General features: G+C 36.4%; 1 protein-coding gene and 1 long non-coding RNA gene across 3 annotated transcripts; both read left to right on the top strand.

The window, feature by feature from the left end:
* The first annotated feature begins 2,810 nt into the window (after nt 1–2,810).
* Nucleotides 2,811–8,203, top strand: b3gnt5b (UDP-GlcNAc:betaGal beta-1,3-N-acetylglucosaminyltransferase 5b). Its single transcript, XM_084120171.1, has 2 exons — nt 2,811–3,023; nt 6,467–8,203. The coding sequence occupies exon 2, from the start codon at nt 6,667–6,669 to the stop codon at nt 7,792–7,794; it is 1,128 nt and encodes a 375-aa protein (XP_083976297.1). The 5' UTR covers nt 2,811–3,023; nt 6,467–6,666; the 3' UTR covers nt 7,795–8,203.
* A 3,181-nt stretch (nt 8,204–11,384) lies between these two features.
* Nucleotides 11,385–16,224, top strand: LOC311086955. 2 transcript variants are annotated; one of them, XR_014607148.1, is made up of 5 exons: nt 11,385–12,123; nt 12,348–12,429; nt 14,214–14,267; nt 15,977–16,023; nt 16,147–16,224. It is a non-coding gene; the product is annotated as an uncharacterized lncRNA (long non-coding RNA). The 2 variants fall into 2 exon arrangements; XR_014607149.1 differs by having other exon boundaries at nt 11,385–12,429.
* The last annotated feature ends 954 nt before the right edge of the window (nt 16,225–17,178 follow it).

The following is a 17,178-nucleotide window of genomic DNA, read 5'->3' as shown; positions in this document are numbered from 1 at the left end:
TTTATGGTTATAAAAATAAAAACATAAAAATAACCATTCTTTTTAACGTTCTGGGAAGTGGGAATGTTAGTTTATTGTTATTGAAGAAAACCTAAAAATAACCATTTGGGAACGTTCTGTGTAGCTTCTCTTTGGTCGTTACAAAAAAACCCCACCCTGTAACATCTAGAAAGGTTAGTATTCCCATATGGGAATGTAAGGGAAACATTCTTGTTTGCTGGCTGTTGAAGCAATAAGGCCCAAGAAGACAGTGATTTAGAACAGATGAGGGGCCGGTAGTGTCCTCCCGCTTTTTCCGCGGCTCTGGTTCCGGAAGTATTTCTCCCATAGGGATTTGAAAAAGTCTTTGTTAAAGAGTTATAGGCCTATGCCTATCCGCTACGAGGAGAAAATGTTTTTGAAAACTGGACCAAAAGACAAACGCACAAGACTACAAACACACACACAAATTATGAACATGATTCGAAAAGTTAATGGTCCTGAAAAAAATAGTCGCACTGCATTGGTAATTAATAGGAAAAGAATTTCATCTAGTGGAAAGTTTTGGTACTGCGTCCAAACAAAATCTTACTGAGAGCTTTTTTTTTTCTTTCTTTCTTTCTTTTTTAGAGATCAACCTCAAATTTGAAACACAACTTGTTCAAATTTATGGCTTTGATTTTCTCACCGTTTTTGAGTAAAACGTGCTTTGGAAAATATATTTCATATAAAAATTGAAAACAGAATTTTTGTGCATTTTTCGTAACAAAAAAAAAAGTAAATATTTGTAACTTTTTTAAGTTCACTTTTTAAAACTTTTTTTCACTTCATCAATAATCTACCAAGTGCCGTCTTTAAAAAGAGACTACATGTAAGTCTGTCTCAAAGCATTCAAGATTTATAAGTTGGAACAGTTTAAGTTGGAAATTTGATTTTCATTTCGTCCATGCTCAAAAAGTTAATAAATGGAATTTACCTACTGCATAAATATAATTAAGTAGGCTACCGTAAAATCCCCTAAAAATACAAAATATTAAATAAAAACATTATCAAACTAAAATATAGGCCTAGTACAAATAATTTCAATGAGAAACAAATCGTGAAGAGAGGATCATGGATTAACAACCCCATAGCTTCTGTCTTTACAGGTTTATGAATTATCGATCAAAATCAAGTTCCCTATGAAATACATTAATGGAGTTTTTATTTCCAGAACCCGGATCGTTCCGTTCCTTATACGATTAGCTGAGCTGCATTCAAAGCCATTGTAAATTACTCTACAAACATACACACCTGCATTACATCAGCATTGGTGACCATTCTGCTTCTGATGAATTAGCCTATACATTGCTTGGCAGAAGAAGAATATTTTTTATCCATATAGCACTACATTTTTGTGCTCCCCATCGTGCCTAACAACGGCCCTTAGCTGTTCTAAATTCAGAGTAAACCATGGCTTCTTGGGGCTTATTGCTTCATTAACCCTTTCAGGTCGTCAAACCCGGTGTTGTGCCGAATTTCGACCCCCTGCCAAATTATTACCCCCCTGGTTGAAGTCAGTACCTGATTGCCTAATCCACCCCCACAACTAATCCTAAACTTACCAATGCTAGTGGGGTAATAATTTGGCAGGGGTTGAAATTCAGCACAACACCAGTAACGTGTCTGTAATTATGTAATTCACCCTTTGGCGGGAGTTTGATTGACAGGCAATCTGACGAATCATAATGCCGAAGCCGCCATTTTGTCCGACAAACAATCCAGATAGGAGAGTTAGTAGATTAACGTCGGTGGCCTTGAACTTGAAAAATGGTGTCTACTGTCATCTTTCCATGGTTGAAACGACATACCTTCTGACGTTCATTCATGTTTATTTCATGCTATAACTAGAAGGAAAAGATCATAGATTCACATGCTTCTTGAACTGAGGCACTACAGTGATCTCATTAAAATGCCACAAAACAGAATTGAATTTCTTAAAAAATGACAAAATTTGAAAGCTGAGACTGTTTCATACCAAAAGTACCTGCTCTATCTGTCTGCACATTGTCAGTGTCCTCTTTACTCTGTGATGTAGCCTATTTTTCACTGCTTGACAACATGATGTGTGGCGTGAGAGACCTATGGCTTGTCGTACATAGCAACAGTAACTAAGGGGCAAAGGGTCAATTGACCCATTCACATTTCCGGGTTTCTCAGAACTTCGCGGAAGTCGTCATAGTTGGTAATATAGGCCTAGCTGTGAACGTGAGTCTACATTAAATGTTTTTCATGTTCCCATTTGATCAAATAGCAAAAGAAAAACTCCACGGTAGCGTTTTCACAACTTTCAGAAAGAGGGGGGGAAAATAGAGAGAAATTCTATTTCGGAAGAGAGAAAGATGTCAATTTACCATCACTCCCACAGCCGCTGTAATTTTAAACACCTTCACAGCAGCCTTATCTAGTTTTTTGTCATTTTGAAAATATAAAAAAACTTAGCAGGATTTACAGTGCATCAGCATGACCGTTAGATCATAGTCTGTGGGAAAAGGTCCATCACGATCGTCCTTTAACATTTAAAAGTGCTGTTTTATGTAATTAGTAATGTTTTAACGTCTGACCTAACTACATCAGTTGCTTCTCTGTGTGTTCATTCTGCTAAAGTTTTCTGAATAGCTTGGCGGAAGTATTATTTGTTATCAATAATTTAAATTTTTTGTTGTTGCTGCAGGGTTTATTCTATGAAATATTTATGGCATATAGTATAAATGCTTTTATATGTCATATAAAAGCAAATTTAGCATCGCTGTGTGTGTAATTAAGGGCTTCAGAGCAGCATCAACTAGAGACTAGACTGATCAACTGTACATAATAGGCCTATTTTCACGCGCGTGCCGCGTCCCCTTTAACACACATTTACACAAATACGGGAGTGTCCCTCCTTTTCTTAAACACTCACACATTCATTCCTCCTCGTGGTTAGTTCACTTTACTACAACTTCCCCAGAGCAACAGTTTGTCAACGAGCAAACCAGGACAGCGTTCTGCTGTCAAGCGACCTGGTAAGTTATGCTCAAATGCTTTCATTTTGTGTTTTACTTTAAAATATTATTTGCCGAATAACAAATTTGTCATTAGTCATCACATTTACCTTGTGATATCCCTTATTATACGGCGCGTCAAACCTAACATAAAGCTGAAATATAGCACAAACACGCTTTTAATTTAAACCCATTTCACGCAACAAAAAAAAGTTTTAAAAAGGTCTAAAAGGATAAAACACAGTTATACTGTTCAAAGGGAAGAGTGTTTTTCTTGTTCAAAGTGTTCAAAGTAAAGGGTGTTTGGACACTTTCTGCTGCTTTGTGAACGTGAGGAGAGCTGATTTCATATCACTAAAGACGTGCTTAAAAGTCAACCACTTGTAAATAAAAAGAGATCAGATCAGTCCAGCATGAGGCTATTTGTTTGCAGTTGCTACTTGGTTTGACATGTGGTTATTTTTTTAAATATTATGCATTTTATGTTCAAAAAGTGTCCTGATTCTCTTTTGTGGCCTCTGTATGTGACTGACATCTGAACGTTCAGATACCTGAATTACATTTAAACTTATTATTTAACACCTTTGTGTTTTAAATAGAAGAGGCAGAGTGCTATGTTCTCATTTTTACCTAATAAATCAGTTGAATATACTGGTGAACTCCACTTGAGTTAAAATAATACATGTTTAAAAAGTTACTTATTCTTAGCATTAACTTTTTCAACAAATTGTTTGTGTAACTTGTCAATTTCCCATTTGTAATTAAAGGAATGGTTCGCCAAAAATGATAATTATTCTATCATCTTCTGTGGAACACAAAATACATTTTGAAGAACTGTTTTTGGTTCACATTAGGGTAACTAAATCATAACAAAATTGAAATCTTTGGGTGAACTATCCTGTTTTTAACATCTTGTTGCTGTGAATGCTGGTATAGCCTACTAGTTAAGCTTGTCAAAGTTGTGTATCTGAACCAGGGTCTCCAGAGTTACTGAGAAATACAGTAATGACCATTCGGTGGGATCTGAAACATTATTCAGTCGACACTTCTCTTTTTATTCTTGTTCAGGAGTTTTATTTTTAACTTGCCAAATAATTTAGGAAATCTTAAAAGTGTAACGGTCTGCTAGTTTAAATTGCCTCGTTCTGAACTACCTCCGAATCTGCGCAACGAGAAAACATCATGTGTTCTCTTAAATCTTAGACCCAGTCTTTAGACAGATATCGGGGATGTCATTGGGTTTCAACAAAGAAAACAGAGATGGGCATAAATACATGAAAATGATTTTTAAAAATAAAAATATGAAATGCCTCACTTAAAAATGATCAAAGTAAAATACCATATACAGTGTGGACATTTTTATTTTATTTAAATACAAATATAATATTTTGTACTTTGAAAATATTCATGTGAAATCGGCCATTCAGTGAAGGATCGCTATAGGGTGAAATCTACTGGAACCTATTCTGAATCCTCACCTTATCTTATTTCTTATGAATGCTGAAAAGTCACTCACCCAATGCTAGATGAAGTCTTAGAGCAGAGGTTAATGCATGAAAGTTGGGGTTTTAGGGGCCTGAACTAGTTGATACAGGAAGTATTTTGATATAAAAATACTAAACTTAAATGTATTAATTTGTCATTTTTTTCTCTGTTTTTTTCATAGGCTTCAAAAAAAAAAAAAAAATGCAAAATAGTATTTTGTATTTCAAATACATATTTTAAATACATGTATCCCCATCCCTGCCCCCAGCTTTTCTCTTCACATTTGCATTTGCATTGCATAATATTTGCATCGCATAACTTTAGATGTGAGAATATGCTAGATTTTCTTTTAGAATTGTATAGAGAAATCATTGTTATATTCTTCTATTATTCGTAAATACTGTTTTTTTTTTCCATCAGGTCAAACACTGGCAAAATCTTGCAAGCTAAGACTTGCCAATTCAATGGAAAGGTTACTCAAGTTACTCAAATTTAGCAAAGATTGACATGACAAGGATTGCTACATGTCGGGGTGTAGAGCTTGGCTTTCGTAACAAACCTTGCTTGGTTGACAGTTGGATAGACTAGATTCATGCAAAACAGGAATTTTCGAAATGGCATGCATTAGAAATAACCACCAAAGCTTGCTAAACCATTAACTTTGAATGAAATGCATACAATGACCGCTGAAAGTTGAAGGACGATGCTTTGTGTAGCACTACTGTGATGAATTTGCATGTAAAAAGAAAGAAGTGTTCTCTCTCTTCAGTTTCTCTGTTTTTCCTCTTTCTGTTTTTCCAAGATTATGTATAATTGATTATAATTAGTTTAAAATACTATTTAATCAGTATATTAGACTGCACTGATCTGAATATTCTTAGCAGAAGGCATGTCTAATGGTATAAACGTAAGGATAGGAGACGGTCATTTTGTCAATGCCAGTTTTAAATAACCTTAAAAGGATAGTTTGCCAAAAATTGATTCTGCCATTTACTCACCCTGATGTACTTCCAGATCCTTTAGACTTTCTGTCTTCTGTGGAACATATATTTTGAAGAATATTTTTGTCCATTTTATTAGTCAATGGGGTCCAAAGCAACATGGTACAGAAAATCCTTTTTTTCTCATAAATATCTTCTTATACAGGATTGGAACGACATGAGGGTCAGCAAATGATGACATAGCCTATTTTTTTACTCTAAATCATTTTTTATATTTAAGACCCATTGATATTATACAAAATAATAAGGTTTATATGACATTACAGGATGTCCTAGTAATTATTAAAACAGTAATATTTGGTGTTAAACAACAAGTAGTATTTGAACACCCTGTGACGTGGCTCAACTTGCGCTGTGGGCAAGTTGAGCCACGTCACGGAATGTTCAGGCATCTGGGATATTCCTGTAATTGATCACGGCCACTTGGTCGTCTCGTCTTTATCCCCATTCGGACAGGATTAGTTTACCATGGAGAGGTGGGGTAAAGTAATTATTACCAGAGCTTCTCAGTGATTTTAGTCCCGTCCGAATGTGCCATCTCAGTAATCATTACGAACAATGTCAGTAAAGATTACGGCGACTTTTACCTTCGGTAAAAAGGTCTGGAAAAATTAATACCAAGTGCCTAATACCAACATATTCCGATCTGAAGTTAATTAATACATCGTTCGACCAGACCTAACTGTTTTATATAGAAATATAGGTTATATGTGTTTGCCCACGTGATATCAGGAAGCAACGTAATACGCACATAGCGACAGGAAGGTGACGGCAGTGCATAAATCGAGTTACCCCTCCCACTTCTGCTAGTTTTACTGAGATATCTTCTCCCATGTGAATTGGCCTTTATTATTATAGACGTCCTGTGGTAAAATAACATTGCTCCATCTACCTTTGTAAAATGAATCCCGTCCGAACAAGGCTTTTGGTCATCCTTGTGCAGGGAAAGTCAGCTGATCATGTACTTTTCTCTTACAGACTTCCACAATCACACTGGGTGAACCTCACTGAACTTTTGTCATGACGAGGGCTTCAACATCAGTGGCAGCTGAGCAATCACAGTACCAGACTATTTCTCAGAGTTCCAACCCAGACTTGGACACATTTTGAAGGCCATCATGACTCTAGGTGAAACCTAGCCAGGAATCTCAAGAATCGGAACTGGAGCCAAAGTCACGATGTTTCTCAAAATGCCTAGATTCAAAAAATACCAACTACGGCTAATATCAGTGTGCTTTAGTGCTTTACTGTTCATGACGTACTGGGAAAAGATTGACAATAACATTGTAAGCCACGTAATGTCTTTCTCTTACCGCCACCTTCTCAATAGCTTCACGTTCTTTAACGCAAGCTTGAGAGTCAATCCTGAAGACGCTCCAAAGTACAGATACCTCATAAACAACGAGGGGAAGTGTGATGAAAAAGACATTCTGCTCCTGCTCTTTGTGAAAAGCTCCTCTGAGAACTTTGAAAGAAGACAGGCCATTCGCTCTACTTGGGGAAATGAGACGTACATTGAGGAGACGCTGGGTGTTACGGTGAAGGTGCTGTTTGCTCTCGGCCTCCATCCCCAACCAGAGTACAGAAGCAAACTTAAGAAGCAACTGTTCTTTGAGGACCAAAGATATCATGACCTCATCCAGCAGGACTTTAAAGACACCTTCCACAACCTTACCCTGAAGCTACTTTTGCAGCTTGGCTGGAAAGAAAACTACTGCCACCATTCCCAGTTCCTCATGTCTGCGGACGACGACGTCTTTGTCCACGTTCACAACTTAATTCGCTACTTGCAAGGGATCGGCCGCAGGGACGCCAAAGACCTTTGGATAGGAAGGGTGCACCGCGGTTCGCCGCCCGTCCGAGACAAAGAGAGCAAATACTACGTGTCCCGAGACATGTACCCGTGGGTGTCTTACCCAGATTACACCCCTGGATCCGGGTATGTCCTTTCCAGAGATGTGGCTACCAGAATCTATCAAGCTTCACTCACCCTAAACGCTTCCTTTCACATTGATGACGTCTTTCTTGGAATCTGTGCTAAAGTGATGGACATTTCTCCTAAGGATCACTTGTTCTTCTCGGGAGAAGGAAAAGCTCCTTATCATAGTTGTATCTACAACCAGATGATGACCTCACATGGACACGTCAGCGATATTCGTGAAACGTGGAAGCGTATAACAGAAGCTGAAGTTGGTAAGGAGTCCTCAGGACTGATTCGGAGGCTCTACTGCACTGTCATGAAAGTGAGGCTCCTATGTGTACCGTTTATTTCAAATTCTTACCCATGTAAGGCTGCTTTTTTTTGAACATTAAGTAAAAGTAAAAAGAAGAACCCTTTTGTAACAAGTGCACTTATGCCATGGTCAGGTTACTAGAGAAACTGTGAACTGTGTTGCACAGGAAGTTGGGGTTGGGGTTGGGGGAAGTAATTTACTGAAATGAACATGAACTAGTTGAAAATTAAGAGTAACGAAAGCACAGTGTTGCAACGTATATCTTATTTAAATATGTATACTCAAAGTCATCAGAAGCCCTACCCGTTTACTTGGGCAGCGAATGTTCCTGTGTAAGGTTGACTTGCAATCAAGTTAATGTAGCTTTCATCCAAATATATGTTGTCTGTATATATGTATGTGTGTGTTCCGTGCCTTTCTATAAGTCCATTTGACATCTAATATCTAATAAAGATATTTTTTAATGGGTTGAGTATTATAATACTTTGGGTTGTATTGGTTTTCTTAGATTGACAGCATCCAGTTGAACCAAATCCATTCCTGGCCTGAATGAAAAGCCAGTCTATTGCAGGACTAATTGAAAACAGACAAAAGAAAGAAATGTTTCCTCAATTTCTACTGCTTTTATTTCCAGTCAGTTTTTTTAACATGCAAGTATGAACATAAAAATATTCAACAACAGACATAAACTGACCAAGTTTTCGGAGACATTTGATGAACAGAATGGACTGAGTCCCTGAACAGAGCAGGGGTCTCGGCATCAAAAGTAGCGGTGAGTGTGCGGTGTGGCACCAGATGCTTTAAATTCTACTGTGAATCTCATTCTCACGGTCTTCTTTCCTTCCTGTCTTACTGTAGCTTTGTCTTAGGCGTCTTACATTAAAGACTCTGCGGTTTATTGCTCTGTTCACACCTGCAGTCCTCATGTCTCCTGCGTCACGGATCTTTCTCCTGGTGTTTGTCAGAGTCCGTAGAAAGGTCTCTTTAAAGTGTCCTAAGTTATTGTAGATGTACGGAGCCCCTAAAGGGACGTGGTGGTGGAAATTTTTTTATGATGGGAGATTTTTTTTTTTAAATCTTTTGCGTTCCCTCGCAAAACGTTTGCGTTCCCCCGAGAAACTTTGCGTTCCCACGCAAAAAAAAATTCTCCCATCCTAAAAAAATTTCCACCACCACGTCCCTTTAGGGGCTCCGTATAGATGTGACCTTAACTGTCTACCGCCTGTAAACTGTTGTACAGGCTATTTCACAGGTGCAAAAAATGTTTATGATTCATTGAAAAAGCATTAGAATATAGTTTGAACCCTTTCCAATAAAGATATGTAAAGCTTATTTGGATTTTACAAAATTATCTTTAAATTACAGTATAGTGAAAAAGGACAGTTTTTTTTTTTTTTTTTTCATCTAGGTTACACGTTTGTCTGTTCATTTTATTTTTTTATTTGTGTGTGTGTTTCTAGACATGTTTTTCTCAGTTTTTTTTTTAAGTTTCTGTTGTCACAGTGGATTACAAGGTTAATACGCCTGACTGCATTTAATAAATTGCATGCCTCATTAAAAAAAAAGCATGGTGACATCTGAGGTTTTCCTGATGTGACCCTCTCAGTATAAGTGCTTAGTCAGGACATAAAAACGAGTGATTCACACGCACTCAGGAAGACACACACAATGTTATACAGCATGAGGATCTTAGAAATGACCCTAACACTTTCCATCATGCACATTACGCTTTTCCACATTATGCTCTCTTGAGTTTGATGCCGACGCTAGTCTGTCCTCCCATACAGCATTCTTCTGCTAATCATTAAACAGTTATTTGTCCGAGGTGTGGTTATGAATACTTTACAGGGAGCAGAATATATTGCTGTGTTGCTTATTTCATGTGTTTTCTATTTATAAATACATCTTTAGGAAATGAAGGCAGCTTATTTAGTTCATTTTTTGGCATATATACCCTAAGGGCCCCCTGCTGAAAAAAACAATAGAAACCATTACATAATTGCTAATGGTTTTAATGGTTATAACGAGAACTGTATTGGTTTTAATGGAAACTGTAATGGTCCTAGTGGGTCTCTATTGGTAATTTACTTTTTTCTATTGGTGGCATGTTTTTTCTATTTGTCTGTATTGGTTTTAATGGAAACTGTAATGGTCCTAGTGGGTCTCTATTGGTGATTTGCTTTCTTCTATTGGTGGCATGTTTTTTTCTATTGGATACCATTAAGGACCAATAGAACACCTTTGGCAACTTATAGGTTACATGTTATCTACTGGACACCAATATGAACCATTAAGTCTCCAACAAATTTAGTGTTTTCTTTGGTTTGATGATATTAATATATAATTTGTTTGTCACTGATTTCCTGGACTGTTCCTATTTTTAAGTGACAACTTTCACAGTAGAACTGAAATTCTACTTCCTCACAACTGTTTTTAAACACTCTGTTGAAAAGATATTGGATCGAGGTACAACCTCTTGCCCAAACAATTTATTTATAAACTGCAGTAAATCATGTAACTGGCAACCAGTTATTTTATGCTTTGCTGCATGGCTCATAATCATAAGCATTGTCTCAGCTTTTGTGGTAGTTCCTGTGGAAGTCAAAGCAGTGTCCATGTCAGGCTGTAGGTCAATCACTGACAGGGGATCAGGAGTGTTCTGCTTCGTGCTGCCTGTCCTATGGTCTATCTCAGACTCTGACTCTGTTCCACTGCATGCCTTTAAAAAGCAACATCTCTGTTTAAGGTATGGTTGTGTGTAGGTCTGCTCATACACATAATCACATTCATAGTTTTACATATATATATATATATATATATATCACAAATAATGTATGTTATAATATTGAAATGTATCTTTGAACACTAGGCTACTGTTTAACAACAGTACACAATATGTAGCACACTGCTACAAGCTATTCAAAATGCTTTTCTTAAAGTTTTTAAATAACCTTTTAAAAATAGGCTCTACAAAAAATAAAATGACAAAGAAATATGAAACTTATGACCACTGTCTCATCTGTTTCACTGTAATAATTTTATTTGACAGGTATATGTTGTGTGAAGACTTTTATTTTGATATCCGATGAGAATTCTTCTCCTTTTCTCTGGGTTTTTATTTATTTATTTGTCTATTAAAAATCAACAGTTATTCTTCAATAAGTATGTCAGACTTTGCTGGATCACCTCCGCCGTATGTAGGCTACTATATTTTTTCTTTTTCTTTTTTAATAATCAAATTTATTCTATAATACTAATATAAATAATAATATAATAATACTTCTCGATAATAAGCTTGATAGCCTAACGTTACCCGTTACATTGGCTCTCTTCCTCGTCAACATCAACACCTGGCCTCCCTGCTGAAAAATCCAGCTAAAACCAGCCTAAGCTGGTTGGCTGGTCTTAGCTGGTTTAAGAAGGAAGTAGCTGGTTTTAGCTGGTCTCCCAGCCTGCCATGTATGATCAAGCTGGTTTCCCAGCCTGGACAATTTGGTGGTCAGCTGGTCAGCAGCATATATTATTTTATTATTATATATTTTATTATATATATATATATATATATATATATATATATATATATATATATATATATATATATATATATATATATATATATAAATAATAATAATAATAATAATAATTGGAACCCAGATTTCTTTTTTGTTTTTTTGTTTGTTTGCCATTTAGTTATATAACGCAATTATTAGTATTGTAACAAAACCTGGCATATAAACTGGGGTTTACATGAGTTTAAAATTCATGATTTAATATTAATGGTATTTTAAATGATGTTATTTGTTTTAATTCTAGATGTTTATTTAAGTGCTGCGTGACTTTTAAGTGTTTTAATGCGCGTGCGCGTGAACATTCGAGTCGCATTCAAACACACGCTTCTGTTGAATATTTACTTTATAGAAATGGTTTTGTGTCTTCAAAAAAGTCCGTTAGCATCTCAACCGTTTTCAGAAGAGGTAACGTTAGGCCTAATTTACGTTATGAAAATTTGGGGTTTTAACCACATCTTTGTGTAGATAACATTTTTTGATAGTTTTGTTTTGCTGGTCATTTGTCAGTGGGTGATTGGAAGTAAGCTAATTTATTTAACCTAAAATAATGCACTGTACTGTTAATCAGTGACGTCACTTACAAATAGTGATTAAAAAAAGTGATTTCATTAGGAAAGAAACCCTCTACAACAAAGGGTGAATTGATTAATCATGATACTAATTTCATATGCATTTATTTCACAATACATTATCTTAAGAATGATATATTCTTATTTATTATCTATTATGATAACAGGATATCATGGTCATTGGTATATTTTACTTTATTTCTCTAGGTCTGTTTTGAATTATGTTGGCCAATGAGACCGACACCATACTGTCCAACTCAGGGGTATTTATTTTGTATGTATTTTTTACTGATAAATACTGAAATTCTTTTTACTTTTAAATGCTAAATGTGGTTCAGTCACGCAAGTTATTTTTCACAGATATCTGGCCAGCTGTGGCTCATACTCTTAGCCTTTAAAATGTTTGAATTTATATCCCCAATGCAATAATTAGGGGATAAAGATATCATTAGAGTTCTTAAACTTATGGCTATGCTCTTGTTATCAGATGAGACATAATCCCTAGCGTTTGGCCCTGTGATTCTTCAGGACAAGACCTTGATGCCATCTACACTCAGTAGATGAAGAAGGTGAGTTTCACAATAGCTGCCACTATCACAAATCAAGAGACCGAATACAACAGGCATTCATCCATATGAACACACCCATATGTAGGCATGGGTACTGAAACCCGGTATTAAATGGGTCCTGGGGCCAAATTATGGAAGACCGCAGTATCGATAAGCTTGGACGTTATCGGTTCTGCTGACGGTAGGGGGAGAGTGGGGTGAGTTGTGCCAGTTTTTACTCAAAGTGACTTTAAAGTGAGGCCATGGCAGTAATGCCTTCAACTTATGGATGTACATATATTTCAGGATGTGGTGCATCCCTGAGAACAATAACTTTGGATCTGAAATAAATTGTTTCAGAAATATAGCTCTTGGGAAAAAAGTGGTCTCATGGCACAACTTGCCCCTGGTGCGGGGGAAGTTGTGCCTTTGGGGGAATACATTGGGGGTAAATTGTGCCAGTGATTTCTGAAGTAAAACAGAACATTTTAATGTTATGAACCGTAATGCTATATGAAAGCAAGATAAATTCAATACAAAATTACTCATTTAAGGTTTATTTAGATATTGTCACCCTGGAATACCATAGCATGCATTTTTCCTACTATGGTCAATTGCATAGGGATTTTGTATTGAACATAACTCTGGATCACAGTGTCATAGAGACAAGGGGGCGGGCTCATTTTACTCAGACGACCAATCAGTCTCTCAGGATCATTGTGAAGCTATCAAGCTACGCCCTAGCAACCATTTAGAGCACCATAGCAACACAATATATGATATTTGTGAATCATTTCAGGCAAAAAGGCTTTGGCAATAGATGCCTGTTGACATAGCGCTGTCAATTATGTAACATATAAGAATAAAGTGACTAGGCTAATTTCTAAACATCCTATTGTGACATAGGCCACTTAAAAACGGAATAATACTTCTCTTTAATAACATAGTGCAAACTCAAAACTGAAATCAGTGTTAGCTAAATTAAACAAATAGCAGGCAGGCCTGAGTCAAACAATGATGAGGCATGCCCATCTCCTCACTTCTCAAGATTATCCCCTGTGAGTATGTAGGTCTAGGTGGTCTGGATATGGCACAACTTAACCCAGGCCCTTTGGCACAAATCACCCCAGACCCACAAGTTTGAAAAACTAGCATGATCCAGCAGTTGAGAGCTAACATCATGCTAACTGTATAGACTCATTGTGTAGCCTACTAAAGCACTAAAACATGTGTGAAATGTTTTCAAACTTGTCTATAATTGTTCAGACACTACAATCAAAAAACCTAAATCATAGAAATTTTACTTTGAAAGGGAAAAAACAGTTTTTTGCACTAAAATGTGCTTAACTCTCATGCCATGTGTCTCTCTTCTTTGGAGGACGAGTAAAAGTGATTGCTTTTCAAAATTATGTGGTCACATGACCAATTTCTTCTATGGTTTTCCAGAAACAAGGGTGGAACTACTCCCCCCCTGGCACAAATCACCCCACTCTCCCCTACTGAAGAAATTACACGCACTATTTTTTAAATACATTGTCTTGCCAATTCTATCTCACCAGCTGTTTCTATCCAACTATCTATATGGAATATTAGGAGGATCGGTACTGATAACCCATAATTCACAGCTCATTGTGGCTAATACGAATATCGAAAACTATTTGTGCTTGTTAGATTAAATATAATCATTGAAGAAGTTGGTAAAAAATAGTAACCTCTGTTGAAATTGGCTTTCAATAAGTCATACTAAAATCAGTATTTATTTGTCTTTTTATATATTTTTTTATTTGCTCTTCTTTTTTTTTCAGATGATAACTGAGAATAATCAGATGAAACCTGAACAAGATACAGCAACTCTAAAGGTATCTAAGAAGTTAATGTAATAATTGAGTTGTTCCTTAAAGAATAGAACAGATTTCAGTGTTCCTCAGAAACAGATTATTTACCACAGTTATCAGTCACTGAATTATGAATTATGATTGTGTGTGTAAGAAGTGAATCACGATCACTTACTGTACATCTAGCACAGGCACAATGTCTCGTATCACTCTCATACATACACTTGAACTCAGGGTGCCGTCCAAATGTATCTAGTTACCAAATGTATCAAATGTATACTAGTGTCCCAGTAAAACGGTGTCCTCATAGACCAGGATTCTATCAAACTAACACAACACTGATAATACAGTTGATAATTCCGCGAATAACTGCAATTGACCGTTCGCAAAGACCCGCCCCCTTTAGTTACTGTTGCTTTGTCCGACAAGCTACGCCGCTCTCATGCCACACAATGTTCTCACGCACGACACGCAGTGAAAAATGCATCGCGGAGCAGACAAGACACTGACAACGCGCTGACAGTAATTTGAAAGTGATTGCAGTACCAGTTTTGGCCACAATCTTACATACGGCTCCTTTAACCGCGGAAAGACGTCAGTACACTCCGTTTTTCAAGTTCAAATCCTCCAATGTTAATCTACCTAACTCTCCTGACTGCTTTGTCGGACAACAATGGTGGATTCGGCGGAATATGATTGGTTAGATCACCTGTCAATCAAACTCCCTGCGAAGGGTCAATTGCAGATTTCGAACAGAGATGGCGACAAAGAGGAAAAACTGCAGGCTGCAGCTTTAAAGGGTAACTAAACCCTAAACCAACTTTTTTTAGTTAATGATCTGTAAAAATGGGGCTTTATTAGTGCTGTTCATTGATTCAAGTAAAAAAAAATTGACATTTGTGTTTAAAGTGTTTTAATTTTACAAAATATGGTGTAAAACCGTGAGTGCTGCCCTCTTCAGGTTGAACAGTGGCTACTGCAGTTGAATTTTCCTATTGGAAGTTGTGGTAGCCTCTGACGTCAGCGGGTACCAGCTAACCACGCCCTTGCCTACAGAGAGATAGGTCTCAGATGCACGCCCCCTCTCCACTGGGCTCTGCCTACTTTTCCAGCATTTTTCAAATATTGCCAGTGGGTGGAGTCAGGCTCTGACCAGGGGTTTAGTTACCCTTTAAACTAGGGCTGCACGATTAATCAAAATGAAACAGCACGCGATTTAGCAAAGGCTGCAATAATTTTATGTGCAGCGAGTCAGTGCAGTTCGGTTCCTGCTGAAGAAACATTTCTGTTGTGTAAATTCTGGTTTCATATTAACTGAGCATTTAGCTACAACATGGTTACTTGCAGCTATATGACATTTTCTTAAATAGTTTATATTTTGCAAATATTGTACACTGGACCAAATTCTTAATAAATAAAAGCATTTTTTTTAGATAATATTTCTTCTTGCTTGACTATTTATATATGTGACCTTAAAGTAATCCAAAAGTAACCAGATTACATTACTTTCATATTGTGGTAGTTGGATTATGTTACTGAATACTTTTTTTAAAAGTAATTTGTAACTGTAACGGAATACATTTTTAAAGTAACTCTGCCAAGCCTGCCTGCTACCTGTTGGTGCCAAGTAATCAGTAAAACCAATATAATGGTCGACCTCTACTTTTAAATGAGCTAAAATGGTCTTATTCTGCATATTAAGTTTTTTTTTTTTTTTTTTTTTTTTTTTTCAGGATCTAGGACATGGAGTCATGATACCCACAGAAAAATGGGTATCAAAGTATGTCCAAAGATGTTGGATGAATATATTTAAATATATAATGTATGGATAATCTTATGTAGGCCTACTGGTAATGTGGTTTAAGAGGTACATTGTCCTAATGAATTGTCCTTCTTTTTGCAGGTCTAATCAGTCAGCCCCAGTGAAGCCACACAATGTAAAAGAATAACTGTGAATCAAATAATAAAAATGTAATATTAATGTTTTGTGTCAGATGTTTATTTCCAGCTGGGTTGAGTAAAAAAGCAGGTCTTAATACTATAATTTTTATTTCAGGTGCAAGTTCTTCATTCTTTGCAAAACAAAACCTGAGCTGTAAGCTATTGAAAAGTTGGTGTGAAGTTTATATCAATTGTGTATAATAGTAGTTATAATTCAAATTTATTTATTAAAAACTATAATTAATGTCCTAATTATTAACAGCTAAAAGCATTAAACCTACAAATCAGAGCTAATACAAAACTGTAATGGAAACCATTAAATATGTGCAATTCAAGACCAATACAAATTTGTAATGAAACCATCAGAACCAATACAAAATTATAATGGAAACCATTAAATATGTGCAATTCAAGACCAATACAAATTTGTAATGAAACCATCAGAACCAATACAAACCTGTAATGGAAACCATTAAAATACAGACCAATACAAATTTGTAATGGAAACCCTTAAAACCAATAAATCCTAATGGAATATGGCCCAAAACACACTACGTAATGGACTCCACTTGGTAATGGTTTTAATGGTTAACGGCTGATGGTTTGTAATGGTTTTGTAGTGGAAACCATTAGCAATTCTGTGATGGTTTCTATTGTTTTTTTCAGCAGGGCAGACTGGTGTAAAATTCCGATTACACTCCTGTAGACATAAGGGTTATCAATGAAAATGTTTATATCCCAGGAAGGGATCATGGTGTGTATATAACGGATCATATCAAGATAAATGGATTGATTGCAAACATGACCGGGTAATCCTTCTGAATCTTGGCATTTGATTTGAATGAGGTGAGCGGCAGGCAAAGTCAGTGTCAACACAGTAAGTTTGATTGCATGCTTTTCATATTTCAGAGATAATTTTCTGTCCTTCTAGTGGACTGCTTTTGCTTACTGGACACTTTATAGCTCAAGACTTTGCGACGTCCTCTGTCTGTAA

The sequence above is a fragment of the Abramis brama genome, assembly GCF_963993115.1.
Source record: "Abramis brama genome assembly, chromosome: 7".
Taxonomy (NCBI): Eukaryota; Metazoa; Chordata; class Actinopteri; order Cypriniformes; family Leuciscidae; genus Abramis; species Abramis brama.
The sequence above is the reverse complement of the archived record's forward strand: the minus strand, read 5'-3'. Positions and strand labels throughout refer to the sequence as shown.

What these genes read in the sequence shown, in the direction of transcription:
- b3gnt5b (XM_084120171.1), top strand. Translation starts at nt 6,667, where the DNA reads ATGTTTCTCAAAATGCCTAGATTCAAAAAATACCAACTACGGCTAATA.